The 25,397-nt window shown below is 36.3% G+C and overlaps 1 protein-coding gene across 4 annotated transcripts in view; it reads right to left on the bottom strand.

Moving 5' to 3' along the window:
* Nucleotides 1-10,737: 10,737 nt before the first annotated feature.
* CPSF6 (cleavage and polyadenylation specific factor 6) overlaps nucleotides 10,738-25,397 on the bottom strand; it is a 32,748-nt gene continuing 18,088 nt past the window's right edge. The window contains exons 6-11 of one of the 4 annotated variants that reach the window (XM_079773744.1): nucleotides 25,169-25,279; nucleotides 24,220-24,724; nucleotides 22,789-22,904; nucleotides 21,744-21,897; nucleotides 18,407-18,599; nucleotides 10,738-11,166 (exon numbers count right to left, since the gene is read on the bottom strand). In XM_079773744.1, coding sequence (XP_079629870.1) covers nucleotides 18,410-18,599; nucleotides 21,744-21,897; nucleotides 22,789-22,904; nucleotides 24,220-24,724; nucleotides 25,169-25,279 — 1,076 coding nt within the window. In that variant the 3' untranslated portion in view covers nucleotides 10,738-11,166; nucleotides 18,407-18,409. The remainder of the gene's footprint in view (nucleotides 11,167-18,406; nucleotides 18,600-21,743; nucleotides 21,898-22,788; nucleotides 22,905-24,219; nucleotides 24,725-25,168; nucleotides 25,280-25,397) is intronic. The other 3 variants (XM_079773745.1, XM_079773746.1, XM_079773747.1) reach the window with 3 other exon arrangements.

Below are 25,397 nucleotides of genomic sequence, written 5' to 3'. Positions count from 1 at the left end.
ACACAGTCCAGGTTGAAAAATTATATATAACTTATTAGCAGTCATGCAGACATCCAAAGCATTCCAGGCAGAGTAACAGCCTGTGCGAAGGCTGAGACAGGAGCATGCCTGACCTGTCTGAAAAACAGAGGCTACTAGTAGAGTGGCTGGAATGCAGTGAGCATGGAAGGAAGGTACTGGGGGATCTCAGAGAATTAGGGCCAAATCATGGAAGAACCTTTTAAGGACTGGAGCTTTAATCTTATCAGAAATGGGGAGCCACTGCAGGTTTTTTAAGAGACAATAAAAACTCTTGAAAGATGTACTAAGTATGTAGGGGTGTAAAAACAGAAAAACCTATTAGGAATTACTGCAGTAATATAGGTAAAGAAAGAAAGCAATGTTCAGATTCTAGGTATTTCCTGATGGCAGACAATATTTCCTGATGTATTGAATAGGCAGTGTAAAAGAGTACAAAATGATTTCAACGTTTTGAGCCTAAGCAACTGAAATGATGGTGTTGATGTTTGCTACTAGGGAAGCCTGGACTGAGTAGGTGGTGAGGAATAGTTGAGGGTGAAGTGTTGAGATACCTTTTAAATATTCAAGTAGAGCCCTAGCCAGTTTGGCTCAGTGGATAGAGTGCTGGCCTTCGGACTGAAGGGTCCCAAGTTTGATTCCAGTCAAGGACACATGCCCAGTGTTGTGAGCTTAGTCTCCAGCAGGGGCGTGCAGGAGGCAGCCAATCAATGATTCTCACTCATCATTGATATCTCTCTCCCTTTCCCTTCCTCTCTGAAATGAAAATATATATTAAAAAAATAAAAAATATATATTCAAATAGAGATGTCCAGTAGATCGTTAAGTCTCCAGTTTGGGAAAAGGTGTGAATTGGAAATACTATCAAGTTAGAAACCTACAGAATATCCTATGTAATAAAGAGGGAATATGCTAATTGACCCTCACACCAGTGCCCACAGCCAATAAGGAGGGAACATGCTAATCGACTGCCCTGCCCTCAAAGATGGAGGCACCCACAGCCAATAAGGAGGGATAATGCTAATTGATTGCCACACCCTCAAAGATGGCAGCACCCTCAGCAACAAGATGGCGGCCCCAGCCCCGTTGGGGCGCCTGCCTCCGGAGTTCACCAGTCCCCTCAGACCCTCAGCCCCCCAGGGCCGGCCCGAGGCACAAGCAAGCCTCAGATGGCAGCTGCCCAGCTGCCTGAGGCTCAGGTAACCAGGGCCGGCAGAGGCTTGTGCTGCCTGCAGTGGAAGCAGGAGAGGTGTGATGAGGGCATCCACTTCCCCTGATCGGCAGGTCACCTCCTTCCCCTGAGGGCTCCTGGACTGTGAGAGGGAACAGGCAGGGCTGAGAGACGCCCCCTCCAGTGCATGAATTTCCATGCACCAGGCCTCTAGTTAATACATAAAGCTGTGAACAGGAAGAGTGCCAAAAATTCAGATTAAACTTAAAAGGTTAGAGGAGAGACACAGGAGAGATTAAGGATGCATGAAATAATGAAAATTTAAACCTTCACTATGACTCCTAACTTTACCTGCCTATTTATGCTGATAAACTTCTGATAAGAGTGCATGTGTTATCCTCAATAGTCATGTAAGCAGGGGTTGAGGTAACAATTGGTGGAAGGTAACTTTAGGTACATTACTGCCAGGTACTCTCAAAAGGAATGAGACAAGTATTCACAACAGATACACTGTTAACACATTAAGAGCCCAACCTGTTTTGTCTTCCGGACGGAAAGTATAGTGTCGGACACCGGTGACTGACATGGCGCTTAATTAACTGTAAAAACAGCCATGAGTGAATCACATTCTGCAAATCACTTTCTAATAAACTGAGCATATTCTTGGATGCTAAGAATTCTTGTTTATGTTTTCTCCTAAGGTGATTTCTCTCCCTACTTGGGGGAAAGCTGTAGAGGTAATAATGTAAAATGACTTAACAGTTTTTATTTTTTTTCGGGGGAGGGGTAGTAGGGAGGGCGGAGAACTAGTGGTACACAGTGGTATTCAAGTTTCTAAACCGTAATGGAGTGGGGCCCAATTCCTGAGTCAATGACAAAAGTTTCTTTTCACAAAGTTGAGCATCTTATATTTATAGGATAGCTATTATGTAAGTAGAACCTGTGCAAGTTATCTACGAGACATTTTTAAAAATAAAGCCTGGCCCTAGCTGATTTGGCTCAAAGGATAGAGCATCAGCCTGCAGACTGAAGGGTCCCAGGTTCGATTTGGGGCATATGTCCGGGTTGCAGGCTTGATCCCCAGTAGGGGTCGTGCAGGAGGCGGCCAATCAATGATTCTCATCATTGATCTCACATCTCTCTCCCTTCCTCCCTGAAATCAATAAAAATATATTTCAAAAATTAAAATAAAGTCCAGCCACTGTGGCTCAGAGGTTGAGCATTATGAACAGGTCATGGTTAGATTCCTTGTCAGAGCACATGCCCAGGTTGTGGGCTCCATCCTCAATAGGGGGTGTGCAGGAGGCAGCAAGCAGATAAATGATTCTCTCATCAATGTTTCTGTCTCTCCCTCTCACCTCTTCTCTGAAATCAATAGAAATATATATTTTAAAATAAAATTAACAAGATACCACTAAGTTGCAATGGCCTGTGTTATCTAGCACAGGTTGTACAGAGCAGGTACAGAAATAAACATTTTTAACATATTCTGAAATGCTTACAGTTCAGGAACCAATAAAGCCTTTAAAGTTAGCAGTGGGGGCCTAGTTTGCTAAAACACAGCAAGTAACTTAAAAAAGCTGATTTGGAATCAAACACATTCTAACTCCAACTCACCTTTATGCTAATCAGAACCCCTCAGATACCACTAGCTCACTTGTAAAAGGAGAATACTATCTCTAAAACGATGATTTAAGCTCTACAAAGTAGAAGAGCAATTTAAAAAATGCTGCTGGCAACACCCCCCGCCCCAAACAAGTCTTAGCCGGTTTGGCTCAGTAGATGAGAGCATCGGACTGCGGACTGAAGGGTCAGTCCCAGGTTCAACTCCAGTCAATGGCATCTCCCTCGGTTGCAGGCTCCTTCCCAGCCTGGGCCCTGGTAAGGGTTCATGCAGGAGGCAACCAATCGATATTTCTCACATTGGTATTTCTCCATCTTCCCCTCTCTAAAAATCAACGGATAAATATCCTTGTGTGAGGACTCAAAAAACAAAACACAAACAAGGGCATGCGTGATTCTCTTCTGCAACTGGGTTGATAACCATTGAATTGTTAAGTGATGGAGACAATTTTCTTCCCCACCCCATAGTGTGATCCAACTACCTACCTTCTCCGTGACTGAGTGTATTACTAAGTGGACTGCTGCCATAAAAATGAGGCCTACTTTCAGCTAAGCCAATGACGTCCACACAATGCTTCAACAGATCAGCATCAGTTCATTCTCCCACACCTAAACAATAACCCTTTGTACAATGCCCTCCATCTTAGTCACTAGATATGTCTTAAATTTCTACCACCTACCTTCAAGGTCACAAACTCCCCTGTTTGTGTCCCAAGGAGGGGGTTCCTTTCAATCCAAAGCTATTGCTTCATACTACTCATCTCAATGAGTATCAGCTTGAAAGTTGTACCAGACTTCTCACTTTCCCATTTTCCTAGTTATTACTAAGTTATGACTTTAATCCATGTAAAACCATATGGCTACACAACTAACTTGCTATTTCTTGAATTTCAAACATACTAAATTCACACTGCCTCCACATCTTTTTCCAAAGTTTCCCATTTCAGTTGATGACATACCATTTAAGTCATCCTTTGCGCCTTGTTGTATCCAAACTTCCGCTAAGTTTCTCAACTGTGCTTAAGTCTTTCACTAAGTCAATTTTTCTCTATCTCTATTATCCCCCTATCGGCTATAATTGGAGACTTTTTACTGGTTTACCTCCTTTATTCTTTCCTTGATTAAATATGCATCGAAGATTTCTGAAATGTTATTACTTGTGACAATCTTTTTTTTTTTTTAAGTTTTTGATTTCAGAGAATGGAAGAGAAACATTAATGGTGAATCATTAATCAGCTGCCTCCTGCAAGCCCCCAGCTGGGGATCGAGCCTGCAACCCAGGCATGTACCCTTTACCGGAATTGAACCCTTCAGTCCATAGGCCGACGCTGTCCACTGAGCCAAACCAGCTACAGTGAGACCATCTTGAACGTGATTTACGAGCCCTGAAGAGTCCTGACTCTTGGCTTTTTCTTGAGCCCCATGCACAGGCTATGACAGCCACTCCCTAAATCAGCCAAACTGGCATTCTAGTTCCTACTAATATGCTAGTGCCTCCGGTCAAGACTTCTGTTCAAACCTTCATGAAGTAATTCCCTTCCACATGCACCAAGTCTTATTTTTTCTTTAGGTCTAAGCATAACATAAAGACTACATTAAGGAAATAAACTCTAATTTCTGAATGTAGCTTTTTGAAAGCCAAAAAATGTATCTATCCTTTACCTGACAATGACAGCTGATTAGAATGGATAGAACATGAAAATGCAAAAATTCTGTTAGTAATAGAAGAAACTTTGTCCTGTGCCTGCCTCTCTACATTTGGTAAACCATTTCTAGTACTATTTGTTTCATGGTAATCATTAGAAAATAAAACTAGGAGACTGGGGGGAAAAACTGTATGTAGCTCCTTTATTTAAAAAACCCTTCACTAAATCAGGCCTTGACTGACTCTTACGAAGTTTTGTGTGGCATCTGGTTTAAAAGATTAGTAATAATCTTTCTTTTCTTTTTTTATTAATCCCATTTTTAAGAGAGTGGAAAGGGGTGAGTGGGTGACAGAAAAACATCAACGTGAGAGAGACACATCTATTTGGCTGCCTCCTTCATGGGCACCCCCCAGAGCCGGGATGGAGCCTGCAACCGAGGTATGTGTCCTTGACCAGAATCGAACTGGGGACCCTTCAGTTTATGCTCTAGGGCCCTAATAATCTTTTCTTTCAGGTAGTCGAAATTAATTCAATCTCAAGTGAAGATCAATGAATGGAATCTTCTTTAAAATGTAAACATGTAACAAAAAGTATTAGAGAAACTAACAAAACCTGAACCACAATTTGAATTGGAATATGGAAAAGAATCCCTATAATGGTAAGTTGTTATTTCTCATATGGTCATTTCATCTGTTTTGGAATTACCTTAAACATACACATTCAAGAAATTTGGGGCCTGTTATTATAATACACAGCACTGAAAAAACCTCATTGAAATCACAGATTTCCTAATCTTTATTGTTGAAAGTATTACACATGTTCCCTTTTATCCCCACTGACCCCTTCTAGCCTGCCCTGTCCTTTGCCCCAGGCCTTTACCACATTACTGTCTGAATCCATGGGTTATGCACTGAAATAAAAATTTGTTAGTTTTAAAAGTATTCTATATTACCTTCAAGCTAGCTGGTGAAATATTTTTTTGCTATGTTCTACATTTTTTATTAAAATCTAGTAAGATTAATAATCACCTAAAACTAGACAAATGGCCCTAACCGGTTTGGCTCAGTGGATAGAGCATTGGCCTGCGGACTGAAGGGTCCCAGGTTCTATTCCGGTCAAAGGCATGCACCTTGGTTGCGAGCACATCCCCAGTAGAGGGTGTGCAGGAGGCAGCTGATCGGTGTTTCCCTCTCATCGATGTTTCTAACTCCCTATCCCTCTTCCTTCCTCTGTAAAAATAAAAAAAAAAAATCAAATGTGTGTGTGTGTTTATACATATATATCCCAAATGTTTTCTGAATCTTATATATTTAACAATAAAAGAGCCCAGAAATCTTTTAGGTTTCTAAATCTTCATTTCAGTCAAATACCATCTGCTTTAAGGACCACCAAATGCCAATACAGATGAAAATAACCACTATCTAGGAGGCTGGCTTAAAGACAAAAAGTCCAACTTTCGTTATATTGCATACTAGAGACCCGGTGCATGAAATTCGTGCACTCGGGGGTTGGGGGGTTCCTCAGCCAGGCCTGTGCCCTCTTGCAGGAGCCCTTGGGGAATGTCCACTGCCTCGGAGGCAGGAGAGGCTCCGGCCACCCCTGCTGCACGGCTTCAGGCTGAGCGGCACTCCCCGTGGGAGCGCATTGACCACCAGGGGACAGCTTCTGTGTTGAGCATCTGCCCCCTGGTGGTCAATGCACGTCATAGAAACCGGTTGTTCCGCCATTAGATCAATTTGCATATTAGCCTTTTATTATATAGGATAGGATGGCCAATAGATACAAATTCTTCAAACTACTGTACAATGGTTAACAAATTATAAATCAAGCAAAAAAAAAAAACAAACTGCAAAGTATTATCAAAACTGTTTTATTTTCAATACAAGATAAATACCATGCTTGTTACTAGTGCAGTTTAAGGCCAACAATGGCCATATAGTAAACTGCTGAACAATCACCTAAATGCTAAAGAAAGAAAAGACAAAAAGTAAACATTAAACACAAAATTGCAATTACAAACATTTTAATAAAATGGAATGAACTTTCTAGTAGAAGCAAATATGGAAGTCTGGTTATCATGGACACCAAAAATATGTCATTTGATTACCTTACCTTTTGCACAGAAATCTTATTGTGTGAAGTCACCATAGAGTCTCAATAGCTAAAATTTCAAGACTTTCTTTGGCCTTCTGGTATTAGACAAATTATTTACAAACTATGATTCAGTAATTCATGGATACTGGAATATGATACAATATTTTTGTTAAGGTCTTTCCATCAAAATTGTAAAACAACTTTGTAAGGCTGTACAAGGCTGTAAACTACTTTGCTAATATACCAATGGATGAAGAGGAAGAAGGAATAATAGACCTTTTTTAAGGCTAAAGTCATCAATGTTATAGATGCATTCCTTAGAATACACTATTACCCCAAAAATTTCTTTCCCATTAAATACCACCTGAGTACTTCAATTTTCAACATAAAAAAATAAACATGAATCCACCATTGTATTTTAAAATAACTTACAAAATGCTAAAAAAGTGTTACGTAGTAACAATGTAACAAGAAAGAAAAATTTTCAAAATGAAATGTTTAATTTCATTTATGAGTCTAATTATGAAATTAACGTAAAACATTTACACCCATGGCAGAGTTTTAGAATACTACTCACACACGGAATGGAAAACTCTCTGTAGTATATACTATCCGCAGATAACATTTTAAGATTTGTGTGATTTCAATAAAATTCTACCTAATATTTTAAAAGACTCCCATTACAATTTTAATATAGCAGGAAGTTTTTAAAACATTAAAAACCATACTAGCTGCATACTCAGAGCAAATGCCAAAAACCTGAAATTTTAAAGAAACATTGGTTAAAACAAATCTAAATTAATCTGAACAGGATACAATTGCCTCAATATTTTGAATATTCATAAAAATTCATATTGCTTCTTTCTAATGCCAAGAAAGAAGAGTATAAGAACTTCCTCCCAGAAGCCTAGACATTTTAGCACATTTTATATTTCAATTTAATGAAACTTTAATCCTGAATCTTCTGATTTCTCTAAATTAAAACTCTCACATTACTAACACAAGGAATGCTATATGTAAGGCCACATCTTAATAAATTTATAATTTTTGGTTGAATATTTATTTAAAAATTAGTCTAAGGCTTCTAAGAGTCAAGTTGCTAAAAAAATACACCAGTGTTTAAACTGAAAATTAATGTAAAAAAATAATAAAACAACATCACACACACTTTAAGAACAGAAAAATAGAATGCTTTGCTACAAAATCCCCACTTAATGTATTTTAGCACAAAAATGTAAGATATGTACAATGGGTAAGCGTGCAATTAAGTACATACAACTGTGGGAAACATTTACAGGTGGCTATGGGATGCAAATGAACTTAATGGATTAAAATTTAAAGGGCAGGTATCTGCAAAGTGCCAAGAATTTTAATACTATATTCTTGGTAAAGAATCAGAACATAAACTTTCTCTAAAAATAACAAGCTGAACCTTAAAACACAAAATCGGGGCCATCTTATAAGATACAGAAAATGCAATGATCATTCAGGTAAAACCAAAATGTCGAGAGCACTCCAACAGAAAGTCTTGTAGTAGCATCTCATTGTATAAAACAGTATGTATTTATTTAATTATTGGCACATTTAAATAAGTAAGGGAAAGTCTTTACCCTTCCAACAATTTCCCCCTTCACTATAAAATGTTATACAACATTCATTAAAACCTTGTTTAAGAACTGACCTTAAACTAATTTAAAAACAAAAAACAAAAATGCAATGTTCTCCATAGGAGAATTAAATAAAATAAAAAAAATACCTTAAGCTACAATCCATAAGTTACTTGTGAACTCCAAATTGTAGTTAACTGTTTAAGAATATACAAGGTAAAGGGAACATTAAATGGACTAAACTATGATCACCAGCCACCTCAAAGTAGTCCAAATCTTGCTTATGAAAACTGACAAAATAAACTGGAATTTACACTGGAATATCCCTACAACAAATGTCCTTTAACTAAAAGCAGCACACTTCAATTCAAAGTGTTGCTTTAAGAAACAATACCATTCAGGTGCTGTCATCACACACATTACTGACTAAAAGGAATGTGGCTGCATAGCATTAATAAATGCTATGGTTTAAAATTAAACTCACATTTGTTTTCATATCCACTGTAACTAAGAAAAACTTGAAACGTCTCCGGACACATTCTCTCTCTCTCTCTCTCTCTCTCTCGCTCTCTCTCTCTCTCTCTCTCTCTCGCTCTCTCTTTTTTTTTTTTTTTTGGTGTCTATGTAAATCAAGATTTATCTCTTTGGGTTGTTTTTATACATAAAAATTTTTTTTTTCAAATCACATCAGCCCATAGACAACAGAAGGAATATAAATAAAACAAGGATTGCAATTTTCACCTTTACAGCTGTACATTCATATGTTATCAGGTAGAACAAAACTGTGAAATTTAATTAGTCAAACCAGAAAGTTATTTCCTTCTGATGACACTTAAAAAATAATGAACTAGTAGCAAGCAATTCTAGTACACTCACACGGTCTGCAATAAGTCACACAATGACATAAGCCATGTAGGGAGAAGAGTGACACAGAATGAGCAATTAAAGGGTTCCACTGATAAAAAGTGAGCAAGTAAATGAAGGATTTAATTAGCATAAAATTTCCAGTTTCATTTCAAGTTCAAACAGCGATTTCTATGATTCCATTTTAACATTGTTCAGAGAAATGTTTATTCTCATGGATATTTACTTACCTTTTTAAGATTACTATTAACTAATTTCCCTTGTAATAGATTTATGTCCGTACTTTGCATTAGGGCATTATAATTAAAATATAAAAAACTAGGAAATGACAAAAACGAAAAAACACCTATATACAAAACAAGAAAATCGATTTTGATACAACTCTCAAATAATGTTTAAAAGGCAAGTGCATTTCAACAAGATAGAACACTTTAAGAATTTGAGAGCAGAGTTCTGATAAACACCAATGATCCCATGCATAAAAACTCAACAAAATGTTTTAAAATAAAACTGGCAGTAATATGATATGAATCATTTGAAACAGTTAATTTTGAAAGAACTAGTGTGACAGCACACAGATTAAGTGAAGAACTGCAGTGCAAATCTCAGGAGGGTTCTACAGTTGCACATGACATAATATCTAGGGTACCTAAACTTTAAGCATTGTCCTAAAATTTGGCGATACTTTTAAAAAACCAATGTGTATTATCAGAAGACTTCTCAAAGATAATTGGATCTTAAAAATATTAAAAGCAATTTATAACCTGCTTAAGGATTTTCACTCAAATTTCTGTAGTGATTCAGAATAACCTTCCTGTAAAATAGCTAATCAAGGTGACACTGCCTATGCTAATTTTGCAATTAAGAAGATATGCTAGGCAAGTGCTTATACTGTGGGCCTTTATGCAAGGCAGGTTTGGAAAAAAAAACTTTAAGTAACTCTAGCATGAATCAATAGGTTGCATAAAAATACACAGAATTCTTTAACTATGGAGATAGATAGGGTATACCTATAATCTCCCATTACACACACGGGAGAATACAACCTGATGTTAAAAAACATTACACCCTTCAGAAATCTATATAGTAACCAGAAAATAAAACTAAGGCTCTCTTTACTCAAACCTGTCTGCTGCATGACAGTATTTACACTGCCCATGGCTTCAAAAATTAACCATAAGCACTATCAATATAAAACCACAAGTAAGTGCCGCATCAAATAGAAATTGTCAAAATATTTCTTCAATGCCAGAAGTTTACAATTAAGCATTTCAGGACATTTGTGTTGTGACTAAGCTGCATTACTGTAGCAAATAATGCATGGATTTTAACTAAAATGTTAAAACCACAAAATTGTTCTGACCCCAACACACTGCCTGAATTGCTGTCTGTGAAATTTCGGTTTATAGGTTTACATACCATTCAGCAAAACCACAAGCTAACTAGGTAAAAAGAGCTAGAAAAGCAGAATATAGAAATATTAAATATCCGTGTAATTACCTATCCTAATATCAACCAAGGGCAACAGACACTTAATTAGTATGTTTAATTCACTGAATGCAAGATTAGTTTGATGCATATCCAAAAATGCTATTGCAACGCCTTTTTAGAGGACAGTATAAATGTCATAGTAACATTATCTTTAGATATTGCTAAACACAAGACTTTCCCTGAGGTGTAAACATCAAATAACTTGAACAGCTTTACACATCAGCCCCATTAAACAGTTTATTACAACACTACATCTATTGTAATCAAAGTGGTGCTGTTTACAGACATTATCATATGAACATTTTTAACAAGAACAAACTACTATAAAAACAAGCATTTACTTGACATTTGTTTCAATTGCTTGCACATTATAATGGCCAAAAAGTATATAACCAGTAATAAAGTTGCAAAAGCTATAACTTTCAAATCACACAGGTTTTCCTCAAATAAAAACAGTTAAGCAACATAAAAAATAAAAGGAGAGCTACTGGTTACCATTTATGCAGATTTGCTTTATTCAGATCTATTCCTGTTCATTTTATCCATGAATCCTTACAGGTTCAGTTCAATCACAAGAAGCAAACTGCTGGACAAGCGTCATGTTTCCCTCATGAAGACTGTTTTGTCTTGGAAGGTGTTCCTCTTCCTTCAGCTGTAATGTGTCAAAATTTGTGATGTAGATTTTGCTATTCCCCATAATACACAGAAAAACGCTGGCTTAACTATACAAACACAAGTCGTGCATCTATTTCACTGTCATGTATTCTAACACAAAGTAAGAATTAATTGAAACAGTAGCTGCCTTTGTGGTGGAGAAATGTTCCCAATTTATGTGATGATTAAAACTTGAGACATTCTGATTTCATTATTTTTGGACCTTAAGTCTTATAAATTTAATGACTGAAACAGAAAAGAAAAAAATATAGCAGCTACTGTTTCTGTGACGATGGAAACATAAGTCATTTTCTAAAATATGCATACTACAAAAATCATTTTTAAATGCTTGATTTTAGTGTAAGTATTTTCATTCAAACACATATCAATTCTATGGAATGCATTAACAATTAAATGCAAAGTGAATATAAAATGCAATAAGTATTTTACAAATTAGTTGTATTTATTTGACAGCGTACAGGAACTACTGCAAATGTTATCAATCAAAGGGTCCTCTATGTTACAAAATTTATGAATATATAGCTTAGTATGCACATTTAAATAAATATAATAACATCCATGTACAAATTTTCACACATAATACAAATTTAAAACATTTACTTTACTTTCACTCTAATCCTCCTATATAAATATCTAATGTAATAAACTAACCAAAAACAAGCTAAATAGGAATCTACAATAAATTTCATTGAAAACTCACATAAAGGAAAAAAAACAAATTTGATAAACTAAAATTTTAAGAATACATAAATGTGCACACTTCAAGTAGAGATTCACAAAAAAAGCCATTCAATTTACTTGGATAAGTGATCACTGAAACATCAGGTATTTAAAATATAAACCCCAAGAGAGCACTTCAATAATAAGAGGCAAAAGAGCACAATATTTAGTGATATTTTGCCATATGTTAAGAAAAATTTTTGCTCTGTAATTGAGTACTTAATATTCTATCAAACTATAAATTTTATCTTTTATGTCCTTTCCTCTCCACTAGGCTCTAAGAATCTTAAGAGCATCAGTACACATATCACATTCACACTGCCTAGCAGTAAAAACCTAAATTGTGTAACTGCAAAAGTAAAAAGCAATGTTACAATCTTGGACTTTCTGTTTTAAATAGTTTCTATTTGCCCATGTTTTTCAAAGAGATGATTACACCATTTCTAATGTTACCTGTTACAGTACCCTTATCTTATTGTTGATGAACCTTTTGATGAAATTATTTCATGAAAAAAAAATCTAGAAAGGCAGCTTTAATGTTTTATTTTTACTATTTGCAATGCACTTTTAAAAACTAGTATCACGGTATTAAAGAGACAAGGAATATGAAAAAAAACAAACTATTACTGAAAAAGTAATAAATCTTATTGCAAAAAAATGCTATCACCCTATATTTTTGTTATGCTGGGAGAGATGAATCATTAAGAGGGGAAAATTATTTAAGGTCACAGGGAACAAAATAAAAACACCCCACCCTTCCAAAAATCATAACATACACTGCAACTTTATATCATTCATCACTCCAATGGAGAATTTTACTGCTTTTAATGCAGAAAATCCTGTTCGTGAAATTTTAACATACACCTTTATCTAGGACGAATGCACTCATCTTTTGCATAATTATACTTTATAGTTAGATCTTTACTATTAATAAGTTTCTCAATTTCACCATACAGACATAAAATTTGGGGGATACTCTAACAGTTTTTATTTCTACTTCTAAACACTTTACAGTTATCCATTTGGAAATACAAAATATACAATCCCAAATGAAAGCAAATTTGAAGGCAATACAACCCATTTCCAATAATCCGATTCCATATTATAGTTTCAAATTTCTATGTAGACATCTACATAAACAAAGATATCAAAAAGAAGTTTAAAAGTGACAAATACATTCAATGCTTTTGTTTTGAGAATAACATTTGGTCAAATCCACACAATTATTTACTTTAGCTATCAGTTATAAAATTTCAATAGAGAAGCATCTGCATTTTGAGATTAATGTAAAATTAAGTCAATAGTAAAAACTCAAGTTATGAGTGTTTCTTTTAGAAACTAGGCAAATTTGTTAACATCAGTATCTTAAACCCATGGCAAATTCATCTGTCAAAAGATTCAAGTGTAGCCGAAACCGGTTTGGCTCAGTGGATAGAGCGTCGGCCTGCGGACTGAAGGGTCCCAGGTTCCATTCCGGTCAAGGGCATGTACCTTGGTTGTGGGCACATCCCCAGTGGGGAGTGTGCAGGAGGCAGGTGAATCAGTGTTTCTCTCTCATCAATGTTTCTAACTATCCCTCTTCCTCTCCCTTCCTCTCTGTAAAAAATCAATGAAATACATTTTTTAAAAAAAATATTCAAGTGTATATTTGATATGGCTTTTATAAGTTTTTACATTAGTATATTTAATTTAAAGAATGCTAATATGCCCTAGCTGGTTTGGTTCAGTGGACAGAGCATCAGCCTGGGGACTGAAGGGTCCCAGGTTCGATTCTGGTCAAGGGCACATGCCTGGGTTATGGGCTCGATCCCCAGTAGGGGGCATGCAGGAGGCAGCCAATCAATGAGTCCCTCTCATCATTGATGTTTCTATCTCTCTCCCTTTCCCTTTCTCTCTGAAATAAAAATATTTTTTTAAAAAAGAATGCTAATATAATTTTAGAGATGCACTTTTAATTAACCCAGTGCAATTAAATTCACTTTTACCTCAAAATTTTTCCTTAACCAGAGGAATGGAGAAAAAAGAAGTCTCTAAATATAAGTTAAATCATTTTAAAAATCAAATATCCTTCCTGCATCAACATAGATATATTACACAAAATTCTGTCTACTGTAGATGTTTTCAAAAAGTTCCCTTACTACCAAAACATTTCATATTTTTGGCTTTCTACCTTTAGAGTTAGTACTTACCTCATTTAAACTAAAGCCTTTTATTACACTATAAAACCTTTATATGATGTTACTCTAGGCAGTTCACTAAATAGTAAGTAGAAAAGAACTTTTCCACAAACAAAACTCAGCTTTGTCCTCAAAATTTCACAAAATGGACATTTCAAAATAAGCTTATGTGATTTAGAATTCACTGTGAGAGTTAAAACATGCTACCACAGAAAGCAAATTAGTAAATTTGGATAGCATATATGGCAAACTTAGCCCTTTGTTGGTTATTAAGTTCTTGTTAAACAATGCTAACTAAATATTCAAAACAATCTAATTTACAAACTAGAACAATGATAATAAATTCCACACTAAGATGGAGAGAGCAAAGTGACTCACATTGGCATGGATTTTTTTTTTTTTAAAGAGGGACACTATTTGTAAACAACCATATTCTTAAACCACAATGAGCAAAAACATACTATATATCCATTCAAGGGATCACTTCCTACCCTCCTGCACTTTAATTTGACAGCTGGTAGTCAGACAGGTTTTACAAATAATAATAAAAGCAAAGAAAATTAGAGTGAAAGAAATGAGAACTAGCACATCCAAAAGCAGCAGTAAGGATATATAGGAAACCTCAAAGAAAACACAGGGCTGGACAATACAAGGCAGACCTTAGATGACCTAAGAGTTGCAGAAATAATTTTTAAATTTCATTATCACCACCATCATTCATCAGATAATTAAGAGAATTTTAATTTCCACATAAGCCTTAAAGTAACACTAACTCGTAAGATGAAACATCTTGCCTAGATGGTTTGGCTCAGTGGATAGAGCATCAACCTGTGGACTGAAGGGTCCTGGGTTTGATTCTGGTCAAGGGCACATGCCCAGGTTGGGGGCTCGATCCCCAGGGGCGGGGGGGCAGGGGGCGGGGGGGGGGGCGTGCAGGAGGCAGCCGATCAATGATTCTCTCTCATCACTGATGTTTCTCTCTCTCTCCCGCCCTTCCTCTCTGAAATATATAAAAATATATTAGAAGAAAAAAAAAAATAAAACATCTTTAACGTAAGAAACTTTTGTTTTCCCCAAATTAATGAAAAGCTATAAAATGAATAAGAAATGCAAAGTGCCCTAAATCTTATTCAGTAACAACATTTAAGATCATGATATTTATGGCAGAAGTAATCACTCAGCAAAAAGTGGTTATTTAACCCATATTCTATACATGATGCTTAAATTTTTTTATCAAAGAAATGGGTAATGATTTGAGAATATGTGAAACTCATTTATCAGGGAAAGATGAATAAAGAGTATTTAAAAAAAGAATTTGGGCCCGATCTGCGTGCTTCAGTGGTTGAACATCGACCTATGAACCAGGAGGTCATGGTTCAATTCCGGTCAGGGCACATGCCTGGGTTACAGGCTCAATCCCCAGTAGGGGGCATGCAGGAGGCAGCTCATCAATGATTCTCTCTTATCATTGATATTTCTCTCTCTCTCTCCCTCTTCCTTCCTCTCTGAAATCAGTAAAAATATATTTTAAAAAATAATAATAATTTGGTTTCAACTCTTCAGTACATAAAGAGAAACTGAATCCTTAACAGAATAAGTGGAATACAACCTAAAAAAAACTATGAAAGTAAAATTATTTCTCTAAGTGTACAATCTTACAACACTGAAATGCTTTTGTTTTGCTCAGAGTGGTCTGAGAATAGGCAGAAATTACAGCATATAAAGCACAATGTATTTACATACCAAAAATTTACAATACTGATATTCTCATTGAAATATTATCTATTTGAACCTAGATATTGTATGCTTTTAGAAAAACTAATACATTTTTTAATGAGAGAATGCAATTAACATTACCAACAGTTCAAACACAAAAAATTAAAATAGGACAGACATTAACAGCTTGCCAACATCATAATGTTTCCAGTTAAATTAAGAACTTGCCCTTTTAGCCATTCATCACCATTTTAATAATAGATTACATTGTTTTATTTGTATACAGACTTTCTGACATTCACTTCCGCTTCCAAGTTACTCTTATTCCATTTAGTCAAATTTAAGATTTACCTGAAAGCTCAAAAGGACCCATATTTAAAAACTTCTAAAAAGGTCAACAGACCTTAATAAAGGTGATTAAATGTGCAGATATTGTTTATTTTTAAAAGTTTTTCACTTGATAATATTTAATCCCACTTCCCATCCCTACATCAACAATAAGTTTGGTATATAGCAACGATATATTCCAGAATAACAGAAATTTTTGCACTGGAAATGCTTATGTAAAAATATTGCTTGGATGAAGGCACATAACAATATTGCAACTCAATTTTGATTAATGTACAAACAAAACATGAAGATTCTGGTATGGTACACGATTAAGAAAAATGTCAACAATAGTTTGCAAGTTAGCAATTCATAGTTAATGTCTGAATCTAACGAAACTCAAGGCATGATATAGTTAGGTGTACCCATTACTGGAATGTAATGTTAGTTAATTAAAAGTATTTAAAATCAACAATGAACTTTTCAAGTTTACTTGGCCGACTATGCTAGTCTAAATAGAACCAGTAAGAAAACTCATTAAAAATGTAACTTGTAGGACCTGTACCTTACTATAAAATGAAATGGCTGATAAGCATTCAAGTAATAAGTTGGCCACAATTCATCTTAAGCAATTGATGGAAACTGAGAATTTTTTCATAAGATGAAATAAGATCTGTTCAACCCAGGGGTATCAAAACCTGTATCTTTTAAAATTTGATGTTTAAATTTACATGATACAAGTATTCAATTCTTACTCATCCGAAAAACATTATCTATTTCAATAAGCCTAATTTTAAAAGTGAAAGGTATTTTGCATCATATTAAAGAAATGTTTTGAGAACTATTTATATTAAGTTCTATAATACATGAAGGGCTATTTTAAAATTGAAATTTTGATAAATATAATACATATTTTGAATGCCCTAAGACTCCTGAGTCATTAAATGTCAGGTTTAGGATATTGAAATGCAAGGAAAAGTATTAAAACTGGTCTTTTCACTTCAAAGAGCTCTTAAAACTACAAATAATGGAATAGATTATTAGGTACCATAAAAATAACACTGACATGCTTATTTACTAAATTACAAAAAAATTTATCAGTTGCTAAAACATATTAACTGCTCTTCTATCACAAAATTACACATTGATAAAATCTTTGATTTTGTCCATAACAGTTTAAATACTAACAATTACCATCACTTAATTTTCAATGTTTCCCATGATTATGGGAAATAACTGTAAAGAGTAGTAACCTATAAAGGTAAGTTTTAGTCTAATCCGAGTATGCCACCAACATATAAAGAAAAAATATTTGTTTACAGAATAACCTTTGTGTCACATGCACAAGCATTTATAGTGCCCTCCTCCCACTTCTCACATGAATAAATGCTGCTCACAATATAAAAATAAAATTACACGTGAAAATGAAGTAGAAACAGACAACTCTTACTGCTTTATGAAAAAATGTACACAAGAAAGTTTTAAAATACAGAAAAAAAAGACAATGATTATGGTTATGAATGAAACATCAAAGAAAATTATTTCACGGTTATTCTAACCTGGGATGAATAATTTGACACAATTAAAAATTCTTAGATATAAAGTATCCTGAACCCCTTTTAATTGAGTAAGTTTCATATTTTCTTTGCAAATTAAAAGAGTACTGTGTTTTGTTTTTTTTCTTTTAAAAACAAAAACCAGGTGCTAGGAAAAGTGTCTTTACTAAAAATTGGGGTTTTTTGTGTGTGTTTGGTTTTTTTTTTAAGTAGAAAAGCTCTTCCAATGTTGAGAAACCATCCTGCATTTTTAAAAGTTTTAGGGATGAATGAATGAAGTTAGTTCCAGAAGAGAAACTGTAAAATTTACTTTTTAAAAAATTTACTTTTTAAAAGTCCAAGCACATTTTATATATATATAACTCCTTTTATTTTATATTTTAAGTCATATGCAAATTATGTGATTAAGAGAATTCCAATTTTTGGATTTTAGAAGTAGACAATGAGTCCTCTTGATTATTTTCTTGCTTTCTTAAGACCCTTAACAATCTGAAAACTAAAAGTTATAACTCAGCAATACAATATTCAAAGGTAAGAGGTCAAATTTTTTACCTGTCATTACTCACCTGCCATTTGTCTCAGATGGTTCCAGAAGATTAAACTCAGAACAAGTAGTTGGACCATTTAAAATGTAGGTATATACTGTATAAACAATAGCCTCGGAGTTATAATTACTGTTAATAATACATATACTAAATACAATAGGACAAGGAATACCCACCTTCTAACGATGACGATACTCGCGCTCTCGGTCACGCTCTCGGTCTCGGTCCCTATCTCGGTCACGGTGTCTCTCTCTTTCTCTGCTTCTCTCTCTGTAATAATCATCATGACGATCTCTACTGCGGGATTTATGACGCCGACTCTTTTCTCGTGATCTACTATGGTCCCTCTCTCTTGATCGTTCACGTCTTCTAAAAGGAATTACTGGATTAATGCTCTCCATAATTGTATAACTTAAAAAGATTCTCAATATTCGGTGTTTGGGGACTGTCCTCCCCCTCCCCACGTGGGAGTCTATGCTGTGAGATTCTTTCCCCTTCCCCGTGTGGGAGTCTATACTTGTTCTTCAATAAATTTCCACTTTTGCTATATATATATAAAAAAAATTCTGGTATTTAAAAATATCTAAGGCCAAAATAATTTTATAGGCCTAATTCAGATTTATGATATCCTGAACTATCAATGACTTACCAGCACACCTATAAGCATGAACTAGAAATTCCATTTTAAAAAATACCCAAATATTAGGAACCTGGCACACATCATGTTTTATCTATTATAATTGGTAGTCTAATAGACATGTATTGTTCACTGAATAATAAACAGGAAGGTAAGCCCTAGCCAGTTTGGCTCAGTGAATAGAGTGTCGGTCAGCCGCAGACTGAAGAGTACCGGGTTTGATTCAGGTTAAGGGCGAATATCTTGATTGCAGGCTCGATCCCCAGCCCTATCAGGGCTCGTGTGGGAGGCAATCAATCCATGTGTCTCTCTCCCATCCATGTTTCTCTGTGTGTCTCTCTCCCTCCCTTCCACTCTCTCTAAAAAACAATGGGAAAATAGCCTCAGGTGATAATTAACGTAAGTAAACAAACAAACAGAAAGGTAAAAGAGGAAATTTCAAAGGACTTCTACTTCAAGCTAAAGAACATACAGAAGGTAGTTCTGTAGATATAAAATTCATGAAATCACTCAATGTACAATGGGACTTAAATATAAGAAATTACCTATAAAGGTAAGTTTTAATCTAATTTTTTAGTAAATTTTAGTCCTATTGCCTGGCTGGTGTGGCTCAGTGGATTGAGCGTCATCTCATGCACCAAAAGGCCACCAGTTCCATTCCAGGTCAGGCACATGCCTGGATTGCAGGTAGGATCCCCAGTAAAGGGGTATGCGGGAGGCAGCCGATTGATATTTCTATCTCTTTCTCCCTCTCTCTTCCTGTCTCCAAAATCAATAAAAACATCTTTTTTTTTTTAAAGTAAAAAAAAAATTACCATCTATTAACACAGGTTACCTTAACCCATACATAAATATCAATTTTACCTTTATAACTAAAGAATGTCACTCCTCTAAGAAACTTTCTAATAATATATGTTTGTTGGGAGGGCTGAGAAGAGTGGTGGGAAGCAAAGAAGAAAACCCACTAATTACGACCCCTAGTAAAGATTGGGATACTATTCACATTGTTACTTAATGAAAAGAAATGTTCCATGGACCACTTAAAAAAAACAAACCACAGGTAATTTAACCAAGTATGCTGCCTAAAATACTTTTAAAAATTCTATTCTAAATTTGAAATTCATTATTAGGTGCTTACTTTGCGCTTAAAACGTTTAAAAGAAGACTCTGAGATATGGTTTTTAGCTATGACTAATTTGTTCAGATACAAAAATCCTTACACTGTGTCAAAATGTAATAATTATAAAGTAGGGGACCATGACTATGACAAGCTCTTTTTCCTTAACTTTAATAAGAAAAAGATTCTACCACCAGATAAATTATACAAAAGACAGATCTCAAAAGTATCATGTGAAGATTAAAGATCTACCATTAAAAAGTTATGAAAAATTTCAAGGTAAGCAGTAATGCTAAAATATGGAATGACCTAATTAAAAAACTAAGAATAGATAATCCATTCATTAACTCCCTTGTTCAAGAAACATTTACTTAGCACCCATTCTGTATATTCATTAGCAATATTATAGTGACAGCCACTATGGAAAACAAGTATGAAGGTTCCTCAAAAAATTAATAGAGCTATCATATGACCCAGGAATGAATCCCTCTTCTGGGTACACACACACAAAAAAAAATTAGAAAACATTTATTTGTAAAGATATATGTACCCCTATGTTCATCATAGCATCATACATGGTAACCAAGACAGGAAACAACCAAGAGTCCTTGGGATGACTGGATAAAGATACGGTTCATAGATACAACAGAATACTACTCAGCCATAAGAAAGGATGAAACACTACCATTCACAACATCATGGATGGATCATGAGAGTATGATACTGAGCAAAATAAGCCAGAAAGAAAAGGACCATATGATTTCACTCATACATGGGATATAAAACAGAAAGCAACAAGGGAACAAACAGAAAACTCATACATAAACAACAGTATTGTAGTTACCAAAGGGTAAGAGGGTGAGGGGATTTTGAAGGTAAAGGGGGTCAAATAAATAGTGATAAAAGGAGACTAGCCCTAACCGGTTTGGCTCAGTGGATAGAGCGTCAGCCTGCGGACTGCAGGGTCCCAGGTTCGATTCCGGTCAAGGGCATGTACCTTGGTTGCGGGCACATCCCCAGTAGGGGGTGTGCAGGAGGCAGCTGATTGATGTTTCTTTCTCATCGATGTTTCTAACTCCCTATCCCTCTCTCTTCCTCTCTGTAAAAAATCAATAAAATATATTAAAACAAAATAGAGAGATGAGACTTTTGATGGTGAACACACAATGCAATGTGCAGATGATGTTTTATACAATTGCACACTTGAATCTGTCACTCCAAAAAATTTATCTTAAAAGAAGAAATATTGTAGTGAATAGGATGGGTAAGGCCCCTTCCACCTTTCAACATGTACAGTGAAAAGAAATGTGAATTAATAATAAATAGGAATAGATTATAGTAAGTACTATGAAAGAAATAACAAAACCTGACAAAATGTCCTGGGAGAAGACTCCTGCTATAAGTTAGACTTGAGTTGAGGCATGAAAAACATAAGCCATGCCCTGGCCAGTGTGGCTCAGTTGGTTGAGCAGCATCCCATTCAATTCCTGATCAGGGCATATGCCCGGGTTGCAGGCTCGATCCCCAGTAGGGGACATGCAGGAGGCAGGCAGCCCATGGATGTCTCTCGCTCTCTCTTTCCCTCTTGGATCAATAAAAATATTTTTTTAGGAAAAGGGGTCCTAACAGAAAGACTATCAAGTACAAAAACAGTGAGATGATCAAGTGTAAGTATAATCAAAGTCCTATTTTAAAGTCCCGAACATATTTTTTCCATTTGTAAGCAGGTTTGAATAGAAATGAGACAGGAAAGTTTTACCTTGATCCAGAACCATAAGACTTGGATTCAATTCCATGAAGGCAATCTTGCAAAGAGCTAATAAGAACTTTGCAACGATCATCAGCAGATACTTTGGATTGTTTAATTAAAGAAATTGCAGTTACCAATGTCTCAATTGCACTCCCATAATCACCTGTGAGGGGAAGAAGAGGGGTTGAAGTCAAATAAATTTTATTTTCAAAATACCACCAATCCACCTCTGCAGTAAGAGTATAAAGCATTTTACACAAGGAGTGAACTTTAAAATGACCACAGAAGATTTCTTAGTTCTGTGGGGGTTTTTTTAGTATTTTACCATTTGCAAAAGGCTTTTCTGTGCATAAAATTAGCAGTTTGTTATTATTATTATCTATATGAAGCACATTACCATTTTGTAAATATGACTAGAGGCCCGGTGTATGAAAATTCATGCACTGGAGGGGGGGTTCCCTCAGCCTGGCTTGCCCCCTCTCACAGTCTGGGAGCCCTCAGGGGCGGGAGGCGACCTGGTAATCAAGGGAAGGTGACGCCCCATCACACCTCTGCTGCTGCCACTGCCGGCAGCACAAGCCTCAGCCGGCTCTGGTTACCTGAGCCTCAGACAGCCCTGGGCGGCTGGGCAGCCGCCATCCGAGGCTTGCCTGCGCCTCGGGCCGGCCCTGGGTAGCTGGGGGGCTGAGGGACTCTGGAAGCAGGTGCATAAAGCGACTGGGCCCGCCTGGGAGCAAGCCCAGCCTTGCCGTACGCCTGTTACCCCGGCGGGACTAAGGGGACTGAGTGCTGCCATCTTGTGGTTGTGTGCGCTGCCATCTTCAAGGGTATGGCAATTAGCACATTCCCTACTTACTGGCTGTGGGTGCTGCCATCTTTGAGGGCGGGACAGTCAATTAGCATATTCCCTCTTTATTAGATAGGATAATAAATGAGTGGCCCTAAGGTGCCTCAGTCATTAAATGTCTGAGAATAAATAAATAACTACTATATATAAACAATCATTCTTAATAACATAAATAAGAAGCATTAATACAGAAAGAAATACACAAACCAGCGCTGGCATCAGACACGGCTCTTGAAATAGCACTGCTTGAGATTGCCCTATTTCTATTCATGATTTCCTCAAACTCAGCTTCACTCAGTGGAGTTCTTGCTGTATCCATTTCCCTATAAAATCAGAATAAACCTTAACTCATACACAACAGATTTCTAACTTAGTCTTAACAGTATATAAAGCAATTTATATTGGTTGTTTTTGACAAGTGCCTTAGAGCTAGTATTTATTTTCCAAATTAAAGCATGCTAAAAGTAGGAGAAATCCTACTAAGAAAGCAAATCTAATAAGCAAAATTATCTAATATCACGATCTTACAGATGAAATGAAGTAGCAGCTTAGAAATCTTATCTTTCTGGAGGCCAGAAATGTATATTTACATATCTACAATATAACATTTTTCATTCTCACAGAAACAGGTAATTAATTTTTTGATGAATTCACACACAAAATGTTGAGTGCAAAAAATATAGCCTACAAAATCAAGGACAGGAATTCGGTTTCATTACGTTTAGATACTCCAGGCAGAGGGTCCAACTCACAACTGAAGGGTAATAAATGTCTGATTAATAGAATTTCAGGACAGACAAGACCATAGACTATGCTGTTTGCCACTAAATCCTAGAAAAGTATCTGGAAAATAAAAGATATTCAGTAAGTGCAAATATTGGTTAAAAAAATGAGTAAAATGCCAAGATTTTCTAAAGCTGCTTGACAACTTTGAAAATTGTACATGTAGCCCTAGCCAGCATGGCTGTTAGTTGAGCATTGTCCCATGCACTGAGAAGTCACCGTTTCAATTCTGGTCAGGCCACGTGCCCGAGTTGCGGGCTCGATCCCCACTAGGGGGTGTGCAGGAGGCAGCCAATTGATGTGAGTGATGTTTCTCTTTCATCAATGTTTCTATCACTCTCTCTAAAAAAAAAAAAAAAAAAAAAATCAATAAAAACCTATTTAAAAATATATATATGGCCCTAGCTGGTTTGGCTCAGGATAGAGCGTCGGCCTGCAGACTGAAGGGTCCCAGATTCAATTCCAGTCAAGGGCACATGCCTGGGTTGAGGGCTCAATCCCCAGTAGGGGGTGTGCAGGAGGCAGCCGATCAATGATTCTTTCTCATCATTGATGTTTCCCTCTCCCTTCCTCTCTGAAATCTATATATATGAAGGAAATGAATCTCCAGGGATTTAGTGACCTGCCCTAAATCACATGGCTATGCAAGTAGCAGAGCTGGATTATTTCCCAACCCTGTTCTGTGTATCTTTTTACCATACCATACCATACTGCCTTTTCTAATAAGAAGAGAAAATAACACAGAAAATTAAGTATTTGGGGAAAGGCAATAACGTTTTAAAAACTTCAATGATGGAACATAGAATATCTTTTACCAAATATACCAAGTCTACATTCAAAGATACACTAACTTACCTTCCAGGAGGCCCATAGTCACCCCTATCATATGGCGGAGGTCGGCCATATGGATCTGTTGGTGGTGGACCCCGACTATCTGATGTAGGCATGCCGCTGTTAGTTGGTGGAGGAAAGAAAGCTGGGTTCACATGTGGAGCTGGCGGTGGGGCACCTGGAGGTGGTCCAGGAAGATGCGGAGGAGGAGCAAGTGTAAGGGGTGGCCCCAGAGGACCAGGTGGACGAGGTGGAAAGGGGCCTGGAGGTGGAGGTGGTCCCTGTTGTGGAGGTGGTGGACCAGGAGGGGGGCCGTAGCCTGGAACTGGAGGTGGAGGACCAGGAGGAAGCGGACCCAAAGGAGGCTGCCCAAAAGGTTGTCCAGGAAAAAGAACTGGCGGTGGAGGGCGATCTCCTCGATTAGGAGGCCCAGCTAAAGGAGGAGGCAGAACCTGACCAGGTGGAGGTGGACCTGGTGGACCAGGCGGGCCTGGAGGACCTAAGGGTGGACGTGGTGGAGTCTGTCCAGCTATAGAATAAAGGGGAGAGAGAGAGAAAGAAAAAACACACTTCAATAAAGTATTTTAACCTTCATGCTAAGATTATACTTTTAAAGCATAACTCATAGACCAAGATTCTTTCTTGTTAAATAAAACCCATATGGTAAATGCTATACTAACAACTACAAAGATAAAGTATATCCTTACAAATTTAACTTCCTCAATTTATGCTTAAGAAAAATTATTGAAATAAAAACTTTACTAAAGATAATTATACTTAGCGATAGTTTCCATCTTTCAGCATACACACATTTCTTACAGTGAAATCACCCACCTTATATTCTACTCTGATGCCAAGCTAGAAAGTGAAACAAGGAAAAATTGTCTTGAAAGAATTTTTTAAGAGGTAAGAAAATAAGACGGATGTAAATATTCTATATATAAGTCAAGCAAGTTTGGAGAAAAATAAAGACCTTTTAGGCCAAAAATGGGTATTTCCTCTATGCTGTGCCCCATATGCCATGGAATCCTAGTTTCCAGGAACAAAGGCCGAGTTCCTTTAACAAGATGCTTGATCAAATTTCCTGGATTCCAAAAATAGCATAACAAGGAGAGTAAGTCACATCAATAATGCATTACTTGAAAAGAGAGAAAAGGAAAAGAGGTATTAGATAGACACATTTTATCCATGGTAATTTTTTT

The sequence above is a fragment of the Cnephaeus nilssonii genome, assembly GCF_951640355.1.
Source record: "Cnephaeus nilssonii genome assembly, chromosome: 6".
Classification (NCBI taxonomy): domain Eukaryota; kingdom Metazoa; phylum Chordata; class Mammalia; order Chiroptera; family Vespertilionidae; genus Cnephaeus; species Cnephaeus nilssonii.
This window is presented reverse-complemented; position numbering and strand designations above follow the sequence as displayed.